General features: G+C 41.5%; 1 protein-coding gene across 1 annotated transcript in view; it reads right to left on the bottom strand.

The window, feature by feature from the left end:
* The window catches only part of LOC309546412 (sodium/hydrogen exchanger 2-like), a 112002-nt gene that overhangs the window by 15946 nt on the left and 72425 nt on the right, over window positions 1–23631 (bottom strand). The window contains exons 4-8 of the mRNA XM_082246073.1: window positions 22958–23175; window positions 16588–16793; window positions 13744–13833; window positions 10275–10345; window positions 7902–8060 (exon numbers count right to left, since the gene is read on the bottom strand). Of these exons, the coding sequence (XP_082102199.1) occupies window positions 7902–8060; window positions 10275–10345; window positions 13744–13833; window positions 16588–16793; window positions 22958–23175 (744 nt within the window). The remainder of the gene's footprint in view (window positions 1–7901; window positions 8061–10274; window positions 10346–13743; window positions 13834–16587; window positions 16794–22957; window positions 23176–23631) is intronic.

The raw sequence follows: 23631 nt of genomic DNA, 5'->3' as shown, positions 1-23631 counted from the left end.
AGTGAAAGCACCATATATCAGCCTATGTGTGTCAGTAAAAAGCACCATATATCAGCCTATGTGTGTCAGTGACGGCACCATATATCAGCCTATGTGTGTCAGTGAAAGCACCATATATCAGCCTATGTGTGTCAGTGAAAGCACCATATATCAGCCTATGTGTGTCAGTGAAAGCACCATGTATCAGCCTATGTGTGTCAGTGAAAGCACCATATATCAGCCTATGTGTGTCAGTGAAAGCACCATATATCAGCCTATGTGTGTCAGTGACAGCACCATATATCAGCCTATGTGTGTCAGTGAAAGCACCATATATCCGCCTATGTGTGTCAGTGAAAGCACCATATATCAGCCTATGTGTGTCAGTGAAAGCGCCATATATCAGCCTATGTGTGTCAGTGAAAGCACCATATATCAGCCTATGTGTGTCAGTGAAAGCACCATATATCAGCCTTAGTGTCTCAGTGAAGGCACCATATATCAGCCTATGTGTGTCAGTGAAGGCACCATATATCAGCCTATGTGTGTCAGTGAAAGCACCATATATCAGCCTATGTGTGTCAGTGAAGGCACCATATATCAGCCTATGTGTGTCAGTGACAGCACCATATATCCGCCTATGTGTGTCAGTGACAGCACCATATATCCGCCTATGTGTGTCAGTGAAAGCACCATATATCAGCCTACGTGTCTCAGTGAAGGCACCATATAACAGCCTATGTGTGTCAGTGAAAGCACCATATATCAGCCTATGTGTGTCAGTGAAAGCACCATATATCAGCCTATGTGTGTCAGTGAAAGCACCATATATCAGCCTATGTGTGTCAGTTAAAGCACCAAATATCAGCCTATGTGTGTCAGTAAAAGCACCATCAATCAGCCTATGTGACTCAGTGAAAGCACCATATATCAGCCTATGTGTGTCAGTGAAAGCGCCATATATCAGCCTATGTGTGTCAGTGAAAGCACCATCAATCAGCCTATGTGACTCAGTGAAAGCACCATACTGTATATCAGCCTATGTGTGTTAGTGAAAGCAGCATATATCAGCCTATGTGTGTCAGTAAAAAGCACCATATATCAGCCTATGTGACTCAGTGAAAGCACCACATATCAGCCTATGTGTGTCAGTGACAGCACCATATATCCGCCTATGTGTGTCAGTGACAGCACCATATATCCGCCTATGTGTGTCAGTGAAAGCACCATATATCAGCCTACGTGTCTCAGTGAAGGCACCATATAACAGCCTATGTGTGTCAGTGAAAGCACCATATATCCGCCTATGTGTGTCAGTGAAAGCACCATATAACAGCCTATGTGTGTCAGTGAAAGCACCATATATCAGCCTATGTGTGTCAGTGAAAGCACCATATATCAGCCTATGTGTGTCAGTTAAAGCACCAAATATCAGCCTATGTGTGTCAGTAAAAGCACCATCAATCAGCCTATGTGACTCAGTGAAAGCACCATATATCAGCCTATGTGTGTCAGTGAAAGCGCCATATATCAGCCTATGTGTGTCAGTGAAAGCACCATCAATCAGCCTATGTGACTCAGTGAAAGCACCATACTGTATATCAGCCTATGTGTGTTAGTGAAAGCAGCATATATCAGCCTATGTGTGTCAGTAAAAAGCACCATATATCAGCCTATGTGACTCAGTGAAAGCACCACATATCAGCCTATGTGTGTCAGTGACAGCACCATATATACGCCTATGTGTGTCAGTGACAGCACCATATATCCGCCTATGTGTGTCAGTGACAGCACCATATATCCGCCTATGTGTTAGTGAAAGCACCATATATCAGCCTACGTGTCTCAGTGAAGGCACCATATAACAGCCTATGTGTGTCAGTGAAAGCACCATATATCAGCCTATGTGTGTCAGTGAAAGCACCATATATCAGCCTATGTGTGTCAGTTAAAGCACCAAATATCAGCCTATGTGTGTCAGTAAAAGCACCATCAATCAGCCTATGTGACTCAGTGAAAGCACCATATATCCGCCTATGTGTGTCAGTGAAAGCACCATATATCAGCCTACGTGTCTCAGTGAAGGCACCATATAACAGCCTATGTGTGTCAGTGAAAGCACCATATATCAGCCTATGTGTGTCAGTTAAAGCACCAAATATCAGCCTATGTGTGTCAGTAAAAGCACCATCAATCAGCCTATGTGACTCAGTGAAAGCACCATATATCAGCCTATGTGTGTCAGTGAAAGCGCCATATATCAGCCTATGTGTGTCAGTGAAAGCACCATCAATCAGCCTATGTGACTCAGTGAAAGCACCATACTGTATATCAGCCTATGTGTGTTAGTGAAAGCAGCATATATCAGCCTATGTGTGTCAGTAAAAAGCACCATATATCCGCCTATGTGACTCAGTGAAAGCACCACATATCAGCCTATGTGTGTCAGTGACAGCACCATATATCCGCCTATGTGTGTCAGTGACAGCACCATATATCCGCCTATGTGTGTCAGTGAAAGCACCATATATCAGCCTACGTGTCTCAGTGAAGGCACCATATAACAGCCTATGTGTGTCAGTGAAAGCACCATATATCAGCCTATGTGTGTCAGTAAAAGCACCATCAATCAGCCTATGTGACTCAGTGAAAGCACCATATATCAGCCTATGTGTGTCAGTGAAAGCGCCATATATCAGCCTATGTGTGTCAGTGAAAGCACCATCAATCAGCCTATGTGACTCAGTGAAAGCACCATACTGTATATCAGCCTATGTGTGTTAGTGAAAGCAGCATATATCAGCCTATGTGTGTCAGTAAAAAGCACCATATATCAGCCTATGTGACTCAGTGAAAGCACCACATATCAGCCTATGTGTGTCAGTGACAGCACCATATATCCGCCTATGTGTGTCAGTGACAGCACCATATATCAGCCTATGTGTGTCAGTTAAAGCACCAAATATCAGCCTATGTGTGTCAGTAAAAGCACCATCAATCAGCCTATGTGACTCAGTGAAAGCACCATATATCAGCCTATGTGTGTCAGTGAAAGCGCCATATATCAGCCTATGTGTGTCAGTGAAAGCACCATCAATCAGCCTATGTGACTCAGTGAAAGCACCATACTGTATATCAGCCTATGTGTGTTAGTGAAAGCAGCATATATCAGCCTATGTGTGTCAGTAAAAAGCACCATATATCAGCCTATGTGACTCAGTGAAAGCACCACATATCAGCCTATGTGTGTCAGTGACAGCACCATATATCCGCCTATGTGTGTCAGTGACAGCACCATATATCCGCCTATGTGTGTCAGTGACAGCACCATATATCCGCCTATGTGTGTCAGTGAAAGCACCATATATCAGCCTACGTGTCTCAGTGAAGGCACCATATAACAGCCTATGTGTGTCAGTGAAAGCACCATATATCAGCCTATGTGTGTCAGTTAAAGCACCAAATATCAGCCTATGTGTGTCAGTAAAAGCACCATCAATCAGCCTATGTGTCTCAGTGAAAGCACCATATATCAGCCTATGTGTGTCAGTTAAAGCACCAAATATCAGCCTATGTGTGTCAGTAAAAGCACCATCAATCAGCCTATGTGACTCAGTGAAAGCACCATATATCAGCCTATGTGTGTCAGTGAAAGCGCCATATATCAGCCTATGTGTGTCAGTGAAAGCACCATATATCAGCCTATGTGTGTCAGTTAAAGCACCAAATATCAGCCTATGTGTGTCAGTAAAAGCACCATCAATCAGCCTATGTGACTCAGTGAAAGCACCATATATCAGCCTATGTGTGTCAGTGAAAGCGCCATATATCAGCCTATGTGTGTCAGTGAAAGCACCATCAATCAGCCTATGTGACTCAGTGAAAGCACCATACTGTATATCAGCCTATGTGTGTTAGTGAAAGCAGCATATATCAGCCTATGTGTGTCAGTAAAAAGCACCATATATCAGCCTATGTGACTCAGTGAAAGCACCACATATCAGCCTATGTGTGTCAGTGACAGCACCATATATCCGCCTATGTGTGTCAGTGACAGCACCATATATCAGCCTATGTGTGTCAGTTAAAGCACCAAATATCAGCCTATGTGTGTCAGTAAAAGCACCATCAATCAGCCTATGTGACTCAGTGAAAGCACCATATATCAGCCTATGTGTGTCAGTGAAAGCGCCATATATCAGCCTATGTGTGTCAGTGAAAGCACCATCAATCAGCCTATGTGACTCAGTGAAAGCACCATACTGTATATCAGCCTATGTGTGTTAGTGAAAGCAGCATATATCAGCCTATGTGTGTCAGTAAAAAGCACCATATATCAGCCTATGTGACTCAGTGAAAGCACCACATATCAGCCTATGTGTGTCAGTGACAGCACCATATATCCGCCTATGTGTGTCAGTGACAGCACCATATATCCGCCTATGTGTGTCAGTGAAAGCACCATATATCAGCCTATGTGTGTCAGTGACAGCACCATATATCCGCCTATGTGTGTCAGTGAAAGCACCATATATCAGCCTACGTGTCTCAGTGAAGGCACCATATAACAGCCTATGTGTGTCAGTGAAAGCACCATATATCAGCCTATGTGTGTCAGTTAAAGCACCAAATATCAGCCTATGTGTGTCAGTAAAAGCACCATCAATCAGCCTATGTGTCTCAGTGAAAGCACCATATATCAGCCTATGTGTGTCAGTTAAAGCACCAAATATCAGCCTATGTGTGTCAGTAAAAGCACCATCAATCAGCCTATGTGACTCAGTGAAAGCACCATATATCAGCCTATGTGTGTCAGTGAAAGCGCCATATATCAGCCTATGTGTGTCAGTGAAAGCACCATCAATCAGCCTATGTGACTCAGTGAAAGCACCATACTGTATATCAGCCTATGTGTGTTAGTGAAAGCAGCATATATCAGCCTATGTGTGTCAGTAAAAAGCACCATATATCAGCCTATGTGACTCAGTGAAAGCACCACATATCAGCCTATGTGTGTCAGTGACAGCACCATATATCCGCCTATGTGTGTCAGTGACAGCACCATATATCCGCCTATGTGTGTCAGTGACAGCACCATATATCCGCCTATGTGTGTCAGTGAAAGCACCATATATCAGCCTACGTGTCTCAGTGAAAGCGCCATATATCAGCCTATGTGTGTCAGTGAAAGCACCATCAATCAGCCTATGTGACTCAGTGAAAGCACCATACTGTATATCAGCCTATGTGTGTTAGTGAAAGCAGCATATATCAGCCTATGTGTGTCAGTAAAAAGCACCATATATCAGCCTATGTGACTCAGTGAAAGCACCACATATCAGCCTATGTGTGTCAGTGACAGCACCATATATCCGCCTATGTGTGTCAGTGACAGCACCATATATCAGCCTATGTGTGTCAGTTAAAGCACCAAATATCAGCCTATGTGTGTCAGTAAAAGCACCATCAATCAGCCTATGTGACTCAGTGAAAGCACCATATATCAGCCTATGTGTGTCAGTGAAAGCGCCATATATCAGCCTATGTGTGTCAGTGAAAGCACCATCAATCAGCCTATGTGACTCAGTGAAAGCACCATACTGTATATCAGCCTATGTGTGTTAGTGAAAGCAGCATATATCAGCCTATGTGTGTCAGTAAAAAGCACCATATATCAGCCTATGTGACTCAGTGAAAGCACCACATATCAGCCTATGTGTGTCAGTGACAGCACCATATATCCGCCTATGTGTGTCAGTGACAGCACCATATATCCGCCTATGTGTGTCAGTGACAGCACCATATATCCGCCTATGTGTGTCAGTGAAAGCACCATATATCAGCCTACGTGTCTCAGTGAAGGCACCATATAACAGCCTATGTGTGTCAGTGAAAGCACCATATATCAGCCTATGTGTGTCAGGGAAAGCACCATATATCAGCCTATGTGTGTCAGTTAAAGCACCAAATATCAGCCTATGTGTGTCAGTAAAAGCACCATCAATCAGCCTATGTGACTCAGTGAAAGCACCATATATCCGCCTATGTGTGTCAGTGAAAGCACCATATATCAGCCTACGTGTCTCAGTGAAGGCACCATATAACAGCCTATGTGTGTCAGTGAAAGCACCATATATCAGCCTATGTGTGTCAGTGAAAGCACCATATATCAGCCTATGTGTGTCAGTTAAAGCACCAAATATCAGCCTATGTGTGTCAGTAAAAGCACCATCAATCAGCCTATGTGACTCAGTGAAAGCACCATATATCCGCCTATGTGTGTCAGTGAAAGCACCATATATCAGCCTACGTGTCTCAGTGAAGGCACCATATAACAGCCTATGTGTGTCAGTGAAAGCACCATATATCAGCCTATGTGTGTCAGTTAAAGCACCAAATATCAGCCTATGTGTGTCAGTAAAAGCACCATCAATCAGCCTATGTGACTCAGTGAAAGCACCATATATCAGCCTATGTGTGTCAGTGAAAGCGCCATATATCAGCCTATGTGTGTCAGTGAAAGCACCATCAATCAGCCTATGTGACTCAGTGAAAGCACCATACTGTATATCAGCCTATGTGTGTTAGTGAAAGCAGCATATATCAGCCTATGTGTGTCAGTAAAAAGCACCATATATCAGCCTATGTGACTCAGTGAAAGCACCACATATCAGCCTATGTGTGTCAGTGACAGCACCATATATCCGCCTATGTGTGTCAGTGACAGCACCATATATCAGCCTATGTGTGTCAGTTAAAGCACCAAATATCAGCCTATGTGTGTCAGTAAAAGCACCATCAATCAGCCTATGTGACTCAGTGAAAGCACCATATATCAGCCTATGTGTGTCAGTGAAAGCGCCATATATCAGCCTATGTGTGTCAGTGAAAGCACCATCAATCAGCCTATGTGACTCAGTGAAAGCACCATACTGTATATCAGCCTATGTGTGTTAGTGAAAGCAGCATATATCAGCCTATGTGTGTCAGTAAAAAGCACCATATATCAGCCTATGTGACTCAGTGAAAGCACCACATATCAGCCTATGTGTGTCAGTGACAGCACCATATATCCGCCTATGTGTGTCAGTGACAGCACCATATATCCGCCTATGTGTGTCAGTGAAAGCACCATATATCAGCCTACGTGTCTCAGTGAAGGCACCATATAACAGCCTATGTGTGTCAGTGAAAGCACCATATATCAGCCTATGTGTGTCAGTTAAAGCACCAAATATCAGCCTATGTGTGTCAGTAAAAGCACCATCAATCAGCCTATGTGTCTCAGTGAAAGCACCATATATCAGCCTATGTGTGTCAGTTAAAGCACCAAATATCAGCCTATGTGTGTCAGTAAAAGCACCATCAATCAGCCTATGTGACTCAGTGAAAGCACCATATATCAGCCTATGTGTGTCAGTGAAAGCGCCATATATCAGCCTATGTGACTCAGTGAAAGCACCATACTGTATATCAGCCTATGTGTGTTAGTGAAAGCAGCATATATCAGCCTATGTGTGTCAGTAAAAAGCACCATATATCAGCCTATGTGACTCAGTGAAAGCACCACATATCAGCCTATGTGTGTCAGTGAAAGCACCATATAATAGCCCATGTGCACATATTCCTAAACTCTATAATTTCCATGATCAGTTTAATTCTAGTAATTTGGCTTGTCTGCTTTTTTACTTTGTCTTATTACCACTGACAAAAATTCATATTATTGATATCTACGAGATGGAGAGATGCATTTATTTTTATAGAGTGATAAATTTATGTTGCCTGCAGCCCAATGTAGCACACCACAGACCTATCAAAATTCCCTTTAGACCAATGTAAGTGCTTTGTGGATCAATGAATAACCACCTGATATGATAAACAAGAGACACATTTTCACAAAGTCTAATCTGTGTAGTACTTACCCCAATGATGATAAAGATGGGTCCCTACTCAAGCCAGATTCCGCCATCTCAATGGCTTGCTTAATTTCCAGTTTTTTATATAAGGACACAATGCTTGATTTTGGCTCATTTTCTCGTACCAGTAGTCTACGCAGGTATTTTTGATCAAACTGCTTAAACCTATGTTTGGCAGAAATCTTATGTGAGTATTGTATCACACACCTACATTCTATATCAGATACAAACTGCAAAATTTTAAACTCTACGCAAATACTTTCTGATATAAATAATAATAACTGGCAATTTAAAATGGTTTTCAAGACTAGGCTACAGCTTTATCCCTGCAGAAAGGACTGCAGGTGGAAAAGTGGAAGATCCCAGTCCAACATGTCCCTAAGTTGGAACTGGATCTTGCACTTTCAGATTTCCCAGCTTTGCATAGTGGCACAATGCATAGAGTATATTTATGATTTAAAGGCACTGATACATCGGTAAACTGGACTTCTACACAGTCCATATAACAGCAGGATGGCCATCCCACTCCATTGTTGTTTTCCAACATTACTAATCACTTCTCTGTATAATAGTAAAGTGAACCTGCAATTAAACATAAATATTCTAAAAAGGCAAGCTTGTAAAAGAAGACTGAATACTTAGGGCCATTTCACACGGGCGTTCCGCATGTCCGTATATCATCCTATTTTTTTGCGGATGATATACCCACATAATGTATGTCAATGGGATTGCGGATGTCAGCGGATGACCATCTACTGACATCCGATTTTCATCCTTTCAGTTCAGTTCCGTTTTTTGGAATGGAACAGAACTCTATTTTTGTTCCGTTTAAAAAACGGAACGGATGCAAAGTCGGATGTCAGTGGTGTCATTCGCTGACATCCGCAATGCCCATAGACATACATTATGTCCGTATATCATCCGCAAACGGATGGGATGATATGCGGACATACGGAGCGGATGACACAAATGTCATCCGCTCCGTGAAAAAAAAAAGTGCCGGAGCGGATCACAATGCGGTCCGCTCCATGTGAAAGAGCCCTTAAAGTGTTAGTAAAAACACAACAGTAAAATCAGTGTGTACATGCAGTAAAGCATGATTGTTATACACACTGTAGAACCTACGGGGTTAATCCTCTGCATTGTGTAAAAAGGCTGTTTGATCTTGTCTCCTCTGATCCTGTCCTTCTTTCACTGTCCCCAATCTATCTGCTGATAGAACAGAGCCTTGGAGGCACTCTGCACATGCTCAGTTTGGTGTGTATTGCTAAAGAGGTTTTTTTTTTTGGTTTTTTTGGGAGGGTGCATGTGATCAGCACAGGGCCAATCAGCACTGTCCAGACAGAGGGTCGGGGGTCCTGCAGCCTCGTAGGACAGTTAGAGGAGAATGAAAACTCCTTCTACAAGCTTTAACCAGTGCTTGGCCAGACAATGATAAAAGTCACAAAACTGCTATATACTGCTGATGAGAAAAGGTACTTAGTGTATTATATTTACTAAAATAATTGCATTTCCATGTTCTTTTTACTGTGGCAGATCAGATCTAGTGAGTGCAGGGTCCTAGGTTTAGTACCACTTTAATTTTCCACATACCTTGCCCCAATGAACATCACTTTGATACTGAAAAATGGTCCCCTAAAGTCCACTTTTGAGGTAGATAACCAGCAGCTCTCACTGGATACTCAGCAGTTCTTTTCGCTAACCTTTATGCATTAATGGGTACAGTAGGAATGTAAAGGCTAGAGGGGAAAGACTAGAGGGGGTCATGCTGTGAAGATCGACACTACAGGAAGTATCAATTTCCCTAAAGATTTCATATAAAGATTTTTCAAGCTCGAAGCAGCCTGAAAGGCATGTGGTTGCCCTTCTTTTTTTTTTTCTTTGCAGATATGCCTTTTTAAGGGATGTTTTTTATGTAATGGCAAGGTCACTTTAAGGGAAACAATGTCAAAATCATGGCCAGGAAACATTGTAGGATTTTATTTGTCAAAAAGAAACTTGTAATGAGAGAAATTCATGGGTATCTATTCCTGACCCTTCTATGGCCGCACTCCTGCCAACATTTTTTTTTTCAGTTCAAAGTTTCTCCAACTAAATATGTCGCCTTACTCATTATTTAAAATATATTTTTGACAGAGATTACAAAAGAAAAGGTAAGAGCAATGTATGCCAATGTATTTGAAATGCAAGCATGCATGCTGTATATTTACTATAAAGCCCTACAATTAAAAGTACCACCCTAGTGCTTTGGGTGTTGTCACATAATCCGTTAATTACTTCAATGCTGGAAAAAAACATTTCAAGGTAAAGGTATGTTCAGCCATAGCATTTATTAGATGTTATGCTGCATATTATATCATTTTTAATATTTTAACCTACTTGTCTTTGCAGTAGTTGTGTCCCCAGTGACCGCATACATCCTCAATGCCTGCCTTCATGTGATCCAAAACCTGGGGATAAATTAACACTCAGTTATTGACATGTACACATAGTCCAGAATTCTAAATAATCAAATTAAAATCACTAAGTAGAAGACAAATGTCACTCTGTAGCTATCTCTTGATAATACTCACTGTTCTATTTAGCTAATTGACATTCAGTACAGATGCCCACATTTTAAATACCGTAATAAATTTGACTAACGTGAATGTTTTTACCCAGGCAAGATGATTATAATTATCCATTCATACCTATTGCAACAATGGTGTCATCACATTCAACATGTGCTAACAAAGGTTTACCACACTGTTCAAAGTGTACAACAATTTATTTCAAAATTGTTAAAGGAAAAGCGTTTATATTAGCAGTAGTAGACCAAAACCCAAAAATGTATTATATTGCATATTACCAATAATTAGATGTGGTGGCTGCATTAATATTTTTTTTTTCTTAGGCTTTTTCCCCTCTGTTTTCACTTGCTGATCTGGCCAGTAACCCACCTCCTGTACTAGAGTTCCCCTACTCTGGTTTAATGAGCACAGGGAGCACAGCAGACAGCAGCATTGTCAGTCTGAGAGGAGGGTAGCATTAAAGTATTAGCATATTTAAATACACTAAACAAATGGAAGCCAAACCCCAGCTCACACATTACAATCTGTTACAGCAATTTTTTTTTCCTTTTAGAATAAAGATTTTACATAAATAAATAAAAAATCTGAGCATTTAGGCACCCCTGACATTGGTAAATGGCTTGTCTTCAGATACATTCTGCTGAAGAGCTTGTGCTTTTGAAAAACAACAAAAATGCTGACTGGATCAGCAGAAATGGAAGAAAGAATGCCTCCAAAAGAAAATCAATGCAGCCATCACATCTAAAAATTGGTAAACTGCATTATAATAAATGTTTGCTTTTGGGTTTAATACCACTTTAATTTCCTTTGCTAGAATAATAGAGTGTTTAATGATGATGACAATAACTATTTTTAATTAAAGAGTCAGGAGTTGATTTAAAAAAAATTACTTTGGAGATGTCTCAACATTCATGCCAGAGTAATAAATAATCCCTGTAGTGTGTCTAATGTGTGTGTAATAGTTTCCTTGTTGCCTTTTGCCTTGCGAATGTAACATTCCCTAGCTTTCAATCCTAGGAGAAAAATAGGATCATTCAACCATGAGAGTTAACGTTCACGAGAAAATACCCTAATGCAATAGGCTAAGACTATTTGAGCGGCAATCTACCGAGATCTACGGAGATTCTTGTACAAACAACTCAACTAATGCTGTCACACCAAGCCCTTTAGGTCTGGTTTGGATTTTAAGCGGGACAAAAATGGTTGTGGTATAAATCTTAAGGGGGAACCTCATGCAAAAAGCAAGAAAAAAAGTGTAGGCACTCCCCACCCCAGCGCTGTTTGTTTACATTAACCAGTGATTCAGGAATCCCTGGCTGACAGCTAAATGTGCCGGGCAAGGATGAGTTCCTTGTTGTTAGGAAGGTGGGAGGGTGTTGGCTCTCCAACTACCAGAAGTAAGTTGTTGTATAATAATAATACCACTGTTATAGGTTTTCACTTTACACTGCAGCTGGAGGTTCATTCAGCCAAACACCTTTTTATTCTGTCATTCACACAAGATTCTCCATAAACTGTACACAGTGCAGACATCTCCTTCATTCTTTTTTCTGCTGGTCTAATGTGCTTAGCCTATAGTGTTAGGGCTATTTACTCTATTGGGGAATGTTAACTCCCATGGTCGATTGTTACTATATCTATTTTTCTCTTATGTAGCCCGGATCAAAGATTCAGCTAAGCCTGTTAGATGTTGTTCTATGTCTTTAAGACTAAGGGTCCTGGAAAGTTGGCCTGATGGATTGTGGGAGAGGAAGTCTTCAAGGAAGTGGATGCTATGGAGGACTTGACTGATTGGACCATTCTCCCAGGGAGCACTGGGTTTCGCAAGGACGGATGGGAGTGTCGATAAATAGGGAGCGGGATGGCTGGTTCGCTCTCTTGCCTCGAGGACAGCGCGCTGTGAGGAATGGGGAAGAGCTGTTGCGGTGAGCAGGGGAGAGTTGGCCACAGGGTGTGATGGCAGACTGAGGCTGAGGACACCGGGGAGAGTCTGAAAGTGTTCTGTGGAGTGTCGAGTCCTAGTGAGGGATCGGGTGAGAGACAACCAAATTGGAATAGACTCAGTAGTTTATCAGATTGAGTCAGGAAAGGCCTGTGACCCAGTTTTAGTCTGGATAGTAAACTATATTGACATCAGATAGTTGCCACAGGACACTGCAGTGCTGAATAGTGTGTGGCAAATTGTGTAGGCCTCATTCCACATTCTCAATCTACATCACAACTTGACTGAGTTTAGAGGCTGATACCTCTTCCTAATGGATTACAATTAACTTTTACCTTTACTGTGGATTACAAATAATCTCTTTTAGGTGACTAAGGATCTTGTTGCCGGTGAAGATTAGCAAGGCCTTGCTCGACCAGGAGACTTGTGACATCCCAAGTAAAAGGGGCCCCCTATAGGTGACAGAGTGCACTCTGATAGTGTTACTAATTCAAGTTAGATTCATTGCATTGTTCTCTTAGAGTACAGTTGATTATATTCAAAGGTCACTCTCACAAGTTAAGGGAGGATTGATTTACTGATGAATAATTAATATCCCAGCCTTCATATATTGTTGCTCATTTCATTGGTTATCTGCTTTCTAATATATCAGATCCTGAGTGCTGAATCCTATGCTATTTTGGGTTCGAGGACTCAGGATCTTCCCTTTATTTTGTTTCCTGAATATCGCTTGATGTTTGAATTCAATATTGTTTATTCTTCTTGCTAAAGATAGTAAAGCTAATCTTTTATTGAAACCTGGTGGTATTCTTCATTCAACATGTCTGAGCCTACAGTGTCAAATAAGTTGGAAGGTCTTCAGGGCAATAGAAGTGAGGAGGATATGAACATCACTAGCAGCCCCCCTGGGGGCAGGGCTACACTTAGGATTGAATGCAAGGGAATGTTACATTAGCCAGGCGAAAGGCAAAAGGAAACTATTAAACACATTTTGCAAACAGTACCTTATTATTCCTAACACTTGCTCAACTGTTGAGACATTCACAAAGCAAAATTTTTATAAATAAACCCCTTAGTGATATTTTAATTATAGTTGGAACCTGATAAGCGGAGGCAGTTCCTTGTTTTTTAAGCCTTTGATATTCCAGCATTAGGTTTCCAGTTTTGCTGACCATCTTTGCACGTTCCAGCCCCTCCTGTTACATTCCCCATAGAAAATAAATGCCACATTCAACAAATGTAGTAGAAATCTCTTAATATACCACAATTATAAAGGTGACTTTATATTCAAATGCGTTCTCAATAGTAATAAAAACATTTGTTAAAGTAGAGCTACCCGGCTATGGATTTCATCACTGATCATCTGCTGCTTTGCATTTGCCTTCTTCACATTTAAAAATTCAACCAATGGACGAATGGTAATGCCCTTAAAAAGGATAAACAAATATATTAATTATATTAATGTTCATTGCATTCTCATTACTTCCTCACTACAGTTACGCAACATATTAAAGAATGGGTATCTTAAAATGCTGTGCTGGCCAATGCCTTAGACATGGAGGCCAGATTGCACAGATACCAGAAGTAAAGCAAATCTCCTGCGCTCAAGTAGAATATGATGGAGGGAAGAGAGATGCACTTCAGACTCAGATGGAAAAAAAGGGCCAATGGTCTTGCTGCCCCCTCAGGATCAAGGGTATCCAGAACCAACTGAGAGAAAAAGACAAAAGAAAAGGGGCGCACCGACCTAGTGCATCACCACTAAAACCATTTATTAAAATATTAAAAAGTATACAATATACTCACAAAGCGGGTGTGATTATACACACATCAACATTGCATATACAATCTCCAAGATAGCCAAGGTCCCATACGTAACAAAATGGCATGCAGAGTGTCGCATGGGGCACTCTGCATGCCATTTTGTTACGTATGGGACCTTGGCTACCTTGGAGATTGTATATGCAATGTTGATGTGTGTATAATCACACCCGCTTTGTGAGTATATTGTATACTTTTTAATATTTTAATAAATGGTTTTAGTGGTGATGCACTAGGTCGGTGCGCCCCTTTTCTTTTGTCTTTTTCTCACAGATACCAGAAGGCCAGATAGTAAAGTAGGATGTTTTTTGAGTTGCTACTATTTATGCATTTCTAAAGTAAACCTTTACTTTGCAAATGAAGGGCAAAGTTATAGGTTAGCTGCCTGTACTATACTCACTCTCTTTTCTTTTATTACTTCTATGTGCGCCCCTAAGAGTAGAAACCTGGGCAGGGCTTAGGAAACTTCTTCCATCCCTTCTACCATTACTTGCATTTGGTAGAAACCATCTGTGCTCCTCTCTGATTTAGTTTCCCTTTGTTGCTGGGGCATGACTTTCTTGATTTAGCTCAGCCCACTGACCTGCCCCCTCTCAAAAGTAGGTTGCCCTTAAAGCGGAAATTAAGTTTTTTTTTAGAACAATCTGTGAGCAGGCAGGGAATTATTGCAGAAGAGGTATGCAATGTCTCTTCTGCAATAAAATACACCTACCTGCCTGCTTGCAGTGTTTTCCAGAATGTAAACTGAGCTGCACAAGCGCAGCTCAGCTTATATTGCCAGCACAGGTCCCTGTGTGGTGGGATGAGTCACACCATCTGGCGCCAGCCAATGGACATGCCAGAAAACTAGCACCCCTAGCAGGAAAAGTTGCTGGTGGGAGACCTGCAGCATTAGAGAAAAGGTAAGTGCCAAAATTTAGTTGGTCAAGATTTGGCTCAGAAGTCAGGCCCCTCTAACAATGAAACTAAATCAGATAAGCCTACTGAAGAGGGTTTGCTGCCTAACAAAAGTTATAACAGACACCTTGTGATACCTGTTCTTAGGCAAGAGTTTGAAAGCTTAAAGTGGTTGTAAAGTCAGAAGGTTTTTTTATCTTAATGCATTCTATGCATTAAGATAAAAAGCCTTCTGTGTACAGCAGCCCTTCTCAGCCTCTCTAATACTTACCTTAGGTCCATCTACATCCAGCGATGTTGTAGGAGTGTCTCGGCTGCTCAGGACTCCCCTCCTCATTGGCTGAGACAGCAGTTCGGCACCACTGGCTCCCGCTGCTGTCAATCAAAGTCAGTAAGTCGATGAGGAGATAAAGGGGGTGGGGCCAGGCCATTACTTTGTGTCTGAATGGATGCAGGAAGCATGGCTTAGCTCAGGTGCCCCCATAACAAGCTGCTTGCCATGGGGGCACTCAAGGAGGAGGGGCCAAGAGCACCGAAGAGGGACCCGAGAAGAGGAGGATCTGTACTGCTCTGTGCAAAACCAATTCACAGGGCAAGTAAGCATTACATGTTTGTTATTTTTAACAAAAATAAATTAGACTTTATCATTTTAAGTCTAGCCAAAACGTCTCAATTATGTACAAAGGTGAAGGATTACTGCATGTTTACTGCTATTGGTGGCACTGTTAGGCACTGTTAAAAAGATTTCCCCCTTGCATTGACAACAGTGAAGGGAAATCTGCAAAAAAGGGTAACAGGGTTTCTAGCCTTTCCCTGCTCTACTAAAAATAACATTTCACTGTATGTACTGTACATTTCTGTTACTTATTATGGTGGCTCAATAAAACTTTATTTGATTTAAAAATAAAAGTATGCACTATGTATCATAAAGTATGGTTATTCTTATTTAAAAAAAAAAAATTTCATTCCAATTTCTGGCTATACTGCTATTCAAGATTTGCTTAATTTCCATCTTGTGAAACCATTGTCAATGCAAGAGGAAAATCTTTGTCACAATACGGCAGGTGTGGAGAACTCTCTTTAATGGAGCCCTGCATAACAGTAATAGGGGACATACACTTTAGAGGTCTACAACAGCTGGCATGTTCACATTACGTAGTATACTATAGTGCAAGGTTATGTTAACTGTGGCCCTCCAGCTGTTCCAGAACTACAAATCCCATGAGGCTCAGCAAGACTCTGACCGCCACAAGCATGACACCGAGAGGCAGAGGCATGATGGGATTTGTAGTTTTGCAACAGCTGGAAGGCCACAGTTTCCATATCCCTGCTATAGTGGTAGACTGAGCGGTGTGTCTCATTGTTTCATGAAGAGCCTTGTGCCCTCCGAGTATTAGTTCAAATCAGAAAACCACTTCATGAGGTTCTGGCAAATTCTACTGGATGTCATCTTCAGTCTCACCTGAATAAAAACTGTGAAAAAAATCACCACAATTACTGCAGTAATAAAGAGTTTCTTTCTTGGAAACGCAGCAGAATCAGGGAGGAGGAAGACTAGAGAAAAACATATTGCACCTCGAAGCCCTCCATATGCAATGATAAACTGGTCTTTTGTCGTCAGAGTTATTGTGCGGAATCTGTTGATTATCTGAGTCAGGACAAATACACCTATAAAAAAAAAAAAAAAAAAGTAAAAAAAACTTTTAGATATGCACTTTTAGGCTTCATGTACACATGACGTTTGAAAAGCTCTCCTGAACTCTGGAACTTGACAGCTACTAACTGACGGTTAAAAAGTCAGTTTTGCCATGTTTACATGCCGCGTTTATGCGCGTTTAGCAGCGTTTGCGTTTTTACATTGTAAAATGGTCAGAAAAGTATCCCCATTGAAAACACCTATAAACAAAACGTTTATAAATGCGAGTTACCATGTTTAGACGCATTTGCACGTTGTTACAGGCATTTGGCGTTTCAAATACCAATAAACTTTCTTCTAAACGCATATTTTTTTGCTTTCAAAAAAATGCCACTAAACTCAACTGCCTCTAAACGTCTATAAACGACTCAGTGTACATGGGCAGATAAGATAACACAGAGGAGAGTTCAGGGGCTGCTGAAAAAAACACCCAACTGCTCCTAAACATCTGTTTATCAGCAGCAGTGTACATGAGGCCTAATGGAAATCTATGATCACAGCATACACTTTCATTTAAAGTGTTACTAAACCCAGGACCCTGCATTTACTATATCTGGTCTCCCACAGTACACAGAACATGGAAATGCAATCGTTTAAGTAAATATATACTGCTAAATACCTTTTCTCATCAGTAGTATATAGCACGCTTGTGACTTCTGCCTGTTCCTGTTGAAGCTAGTAGGAGGAGTTTTCATACTGCACTGAGCTGTCCTATGAGGCTTAAGGACTCCTGACCCTCTGTCTGGACATGTCTGGACAGTTCTGATTGGCCCTGTGCTGATCACATGCACTCTCCCAAGAAAAAAAAAAAAAAACTCTCTAGCAATACACACCAAACTGAGCATGTGCAGCCTGACTTCAAAGGCTCTGTATTAGCCGAACATTTTTTGGAGTCAGTGGAAGAAGGGGAGGATCTGTGCATACAGGATCAAACAGCCTTTTTACACAATGCAGAGGATTAACCCCTTTAGGTTCCACAGTGAGTATAACAAGCATGCTTTACTGCATATACAGATTGATTTTACTGTTGTGAGTTTAGTAACACTTTAGTATCATCATCATTGTAACAGCAAAGCAAACAATTGATTTTTTACAATCTAATATAAGCTCACTTGCAAAATCTCCCTTCACTTTGTGAGTTCTGCTACCTGCAGGTCATCTTATTCCACAACCTCTCAGATTCCCTGCATGCTTTGCAACTGTTCCTCTGCTGTTTACTTTCAATTTCTAAGGACTACATATCCCATGATATCTTGCTGCCTGCAATTCCTGTCCTGACTGCACCTCCTTAAACTCCGCCTCTCAATATCTCTGTAGTTCAGAAGGCAGGCTCTGTGAAATTTGTGACACAGCAGTACCAACCACAGGTAATTGTGAATATGTCATAGAATTCAAGGAAGTAATTGTGTGGGGATCTTCACAAAGTAAGTTCACAAACTTTAAAGTGATTGTAAAGTCTTGTTTTTTTTTATATATAACAAACATGTTATACTTACCTGCTCTGTGCAGTTGGTTTTGCACAGAGCAACCCGCATCCTCCTCTTTTCGGGTCCCTCATTGCTGCTCCTAGCCCCTCCCTCCTGTCGAGTTCCTCCACAGCAAGCAGTTTGCTATGGGGGCACCCGGGCCAAGTCACAGCTCTGTGTGTCCATTCAGACATGGAGCTTCCATTCGGGCCCCACCCACTCTCTCTCTCCTGATTGACTAACTGACTTTGATTGACAGTCACAGGAAGGCAATGGTGCTGCGGCTGTGTCCCAGCCAATCAGGAGGGAGAGAGGGACTCGTGGACATCGCTGGACAGAGATGGACCTCAGGTAAGTATTAGGGGGTGCTGGGAGGGGCTACTACACCCAGAAGGCTTTTTATCTTAATGCAAAGAATGCATTAAGATTAAAAAAAAAACTTCTGACTTTACAACCCCTTTAAGATCATTCTGATTAACAGAAGTAGGCTAAAAATAACTGAAAAACAATGTGGAAATAAATATTCGATTTTACATTTTGACCACAGATATGCTTTAATCACCTGATCTCTGGAAGATTGACCCTCCCTTCATGACCAGGCCATTTTTTGCTATACAGCACTTCGTGATTTTATCTGGCAATTGTGTGGTCATGCAACGCTGTGCATAAATTAAATTGATATCATTTGTTCCTACAAATAGAGCCTCTATTGATGTTATTTGATCACCACTGTGTTTTTATTTTTTACACTATAAGCAAAACGAAGACTGACAATTTTGAAAAAAAAAAATGTATATATTTTTTACTTTCTGCTATAAAACAAATCCAATAAAGAAAATGTAAAAAATCAAATGTCTTCATAAATTTAGGCCAATATGTATTCTGCTACATATTTTTGGTAAAAGAAAAATCCCAAAAGGGTATATTGATTTGTTTGCACAAAAGCTATAGCATCTACAAACTATGGTGTATACAGTATACTGGAATTTTTATTTATTTATTACTAGTAATGGCAGCGATATTCTGACAGACAATCGGACACTAACTGAGTCTTTTGACAGTTTTTGGGAACCAGTGACACTAATACAGTGATCAGTGCTACAAATATGCACTGTCACTGTACTAATGACACTGGCAGGGAAGGGGTTAAACATCTAGGGCGATCAAAGTGTTCAATGTGTGCCTAACCAGTGTTTTGGTGTCCTGTGTGTGACACTTTTACTAAGGAAAGGAATTGATTTTATTCCCTGCTTTGCAGAGAAAGAAAATCCATTACTTTCCCACTGACAGGACAGAGCTCTGCCTTGTATACATAGGCAGAGCTCTGTCCCATGTGTCTTCCCGACGATTGGTGGGTGCCGGCAGTCATCCATTGGCTGGCACCCGCTGATTGGCATGTGCTGTGTATAAGAAAATGCATCACAAAGAGAGAAGCAGGGTGACACTTTCATAAGTGCATGGTTTCTTCTGTCAAGGTTTCTAGAATAGAGAATCAATTACTGGTATGGTAGCATGCTTTCTGTTGGGTTTTTCTTTGGGTGCCCACATGATATAGACCAGGGATCCTCAAACTACGGCCCTCCAGCTGTTGCAGAAATACACGTCCCATGAGGTATTGTAAATCTCTGACATTTACAGACATGACTAGGCATGATGGGAATTGTAGTTCCTGAACAACTGGAGGGCCAAAGTTTGGAGACCCATGATATAGACACTTCCTGTTTGATGGCCACCAGGGGGGTGCTCTCAGGAGAGAGAGAAGGACTGACCTAATCACAGGGAAGAATAGGGGAGGTGCATTGCGGCTCTGGATTAACAGTTCCCCGCACTAGAACTCTCAGTGACAATGGACTTGGATGCCAGTCTTAGGTGAGAATTGTTGCCTTCACCAGGTAAGGGGATAGTAGGGAGAATGTCATCATAGGTTAGAGAGGGATGGGAGGGAGAGGTTGTAAAATGGTAGTTTTATCCCTGAGTGGAACTTTACTTTTTTCTGAAACCAAAGGAATGTGTACAAACCACTAATAAGGAAAGTCTCTCAACTAACAGAGAACCATCCTATCTCTTGAATTGTACTACTGTCCAGGGACATTCTTCCTTGCAAGAGGTTTTCAAGGGGAGGAAGGGGAGCTGAGACTTTTGTGGCAATATATGAGAAGAGGTGGAGGGGTTGAACTGTTGTGATATCACTAACGTCCTAATATGACCTAGACTACACATTCACAGATTGACGCATCAGTACATTGGGCTGACCTATAGAGACAAAGTTAGGCTGCTACTCTTACCTTTAGTGAACCAGCCATTTTTTGGTGCAAATATAGTGTTGTTTTTAACATTTACTCTGGTATGTACTGTATGTAACCAAGTCAGAGGTCACACTCCTGTTCGGTTCGCACCAGAACATCTCGAACAGGGAAAAGGTTCTAGGGAACACGCAAACTCTATTAAAGTCTATGGGACACGAAAATGAAAAATCAAAAGTCCTCATTTTAAAAGGCTTACGTATATGCAAGTTATTGCCATAAAAAGTGTAGGGGGGCCCGGGGACATGTATCAATGCAAAAAAAAAATGTTTTTTAAACAATAGTTTTTAAAGGAGCAGTGATTTTAATGATGGTTAAAGTGAAATAAAAATGAAAAATTCCTTTAAATATCGTGCCTGGGGAGTCCTGTTAATGTGCCCGGAAAGTGGCACATCTGTATGATGTATGGAGCCTGCTGCAGCAATACTGACATTTCTAAAGGAAAAAATGTCATTTAAACTTGCTTGCGGCTGTAATGTATTACCGTCTCCCAGCAATACAGATGAGAAAAAAAAAACCAGTGTAGCCCCCCCTTCCTCCGTGGTATGGATTTTAAAAGGAACCCCATGCCAAAATTAAAAAAAAAACAGTGTAGGGCCCCCCCCCCCCCCCAAAGTCAATACCAGAGCAATATTTCGGCACCTCGGCAGGTCAGGAAAAGGGAGGGGATGAGTGAGGGCCCCAATCACGACGCCCACCAGACCCGAAAAAAATGAAAAATAAAAACTGCTTCCGCCTCTTGGGAGGCATCCTGCCATCTGCCTCCTCTCTGCTTTGGCAGTTCTTATATAGGCATGGAGCGGGCCCACCCTCCTATGTCACCCGGTGGCACTGCCCCTTCTGACGTCATGTGATGTCGCGCATCAAAGCAGAGAGGGGGCAGATGTCGGGAAGCCTCCCAAGAGGCAAAATCATTTTTTCCCCCCTCTCTATTTTTCGGGTCCGGCGTGCACTTCCTGATATGTAGATGTACTTCCTCTATTTATAGCCTCATACCAGTGCATCCACTAATGCCAGGAGATTTGGAGTGAGATTTGGTGATGTCACTACATCACTACTGTGCTGCTCAATGCTCTACTTGCTGGAGGCTGTGACAAGAGGAATAAAGTCCTGCCTACTCCAGGATGGCCACCTCTACACAGAGACATAGTGCAGAGCAAGACATGGCAAGTCAGTAATTAGGGGGGAAATTAATCTGCAGGGAGAAGACATGTAATACTTGTGACCAGTCCTTTGCCCTCTGCCTGCTTTTTTTGGGGAACAATGCATTAAGGTAAAGAACCTTTGGACTTAGACCCGTTTTAAAGTAACACTGCCGTTCTGTACTCTGCAGTACCCACACCCAAATGCCAGGCCTTTGTGGAAGGACAAAGCTACAACACTTTTGGGTAGTGTTGGAGCTTGCCTGCTCCATGAAAATCATCAAATTGAATCACCACAATGATATGCAGCCTCAACCACCAGCCTGTAGGAATGTGCGTGAGGCAGTTGAAGGCATGCAAGCTCCGTAGTTGCAAGGAAGTGCTGGAGTTTTGCCCTATTATGATGGCCTGGCATTCACGTTTAGAGGAGGCAATGAAAGCTGCTGTAGGTAAGTACAGACACTTCTAGGTACCTGCCTTTTAGGCTAGGTTTACACTTGTGCAATGCAGGGATGTACACAAAATCTTACGCATTTCTTCAATGCACAAAACACACATCCCTTTTGGTAATAATTGTTAATACCCTCCCAACGCACCTTGCTAAAGTTTGTGCGAAACTATGGGACAAAACTCTCGGCAACAAAGTATCGTGTGTTTTGGTGCGCAATGATTTAAAAAAAAAAAAGGTCATGGACATCTTTGGTGCAATTTAGATGTAGCCTATTTAAATAAACGGGCTGTCCTACCACAATGCACAGTAACAATGTGTGAAAAATTGTGCGGTAACACGTGCACTGCTTCAATGCACAATTATTACCCTAGCCCTGTGATGACGAACCTTGGCACCCCAGATGTTTTGGAACCTCATTTCCCATGATGCTCCACTACACTGCAGAGTGCATGAGTATTATGGGAAATGTAGTTCCAAAACATCTGGGGTGCCAAGGTTCACCATCACTGACCTAGTCTAATAACTACCAGCCACTACAAACATATATAAACAGGATCAACAAGCTGTTTTCTTGTCTACTCTGATTACTTAAATCATTTATAAATAGAATAAATACAAAAGTAACAGGTTAACATGGAAGCTCTATAAATTTTATATACTTCCAAACAATTTGTTTGCAAAAATTATTTTTGAAAAGAGTTCACTCAGACAATACTATCAGGCATACTGTGCTAATTTGTTCTATAAATGTAATCAGGTGCTAAACCAACATACCCATTGCACGCCATGCCAAGCAGAAGAACAATGTGAAACACACAAAGGCCCAGTTCCATTCGTGGTTTCGCCCAACGGTGGACACACCCATGAAGATAAAGATCAAGGTTTCACTGACACTGCTCAGCATCTTCATGAAGTATTTGATGGTAGTGTAGGATTTCTGGGACACATTCTCTTCCACGTATTTATTCATAGACATGGCACATGTTGTTATGCTAAAGAAAAAGAAATGTTCGTGCTGTTGAGGCCAAAGTAATAAACTTTGATATTACAGAAAACAATGTTTGTTGCAGTGTCATTTAAAGAGGAAATAAACTCCTTCAATCAACATTAACTATTTGTATTCCTTATGTTTCTAGCATTAGTATATTGATTGGTATGTACTGTACACTGCCTTGCCAAAAATAAGGTCGCCACCAAAAAATATTTTGTTGGCTTTGATTACGGCATGCATTCGCTGTGGCATAGTTTCGATAAGCTTCTGCACAAGATTTATTTCTGTCCAGTGTTGCATTCATTTTTCACCAAGATCTTGTATTGATGATGGGAGAGTCGGACCACTGCGCAAAGCCTTCTCCAGCACATCCCAAAGATTCTCAATGGGGTTAGGTTCTGGACTCTGTGGTGGCCAATCCATGTGTGAAAATGATGTCTCATGCTCCCTGAACAAC

This window comes from Pelophylax lessonae, assembly GCF_965119305.1.
Source record: "Pelophylax lessonae genome assembly, chromosome: 2".
Taxonomy (NCBI): Eukaryota; Metazoa; Chordata; class Amphibia; order Anura; family Ranidae; genus Pelophylax; species Pelophylax lessonae.
Note: the sequence above shows the minus strand (reverse complement) of the source record. Positions and strands in the feature narration are given on the sequence as shown.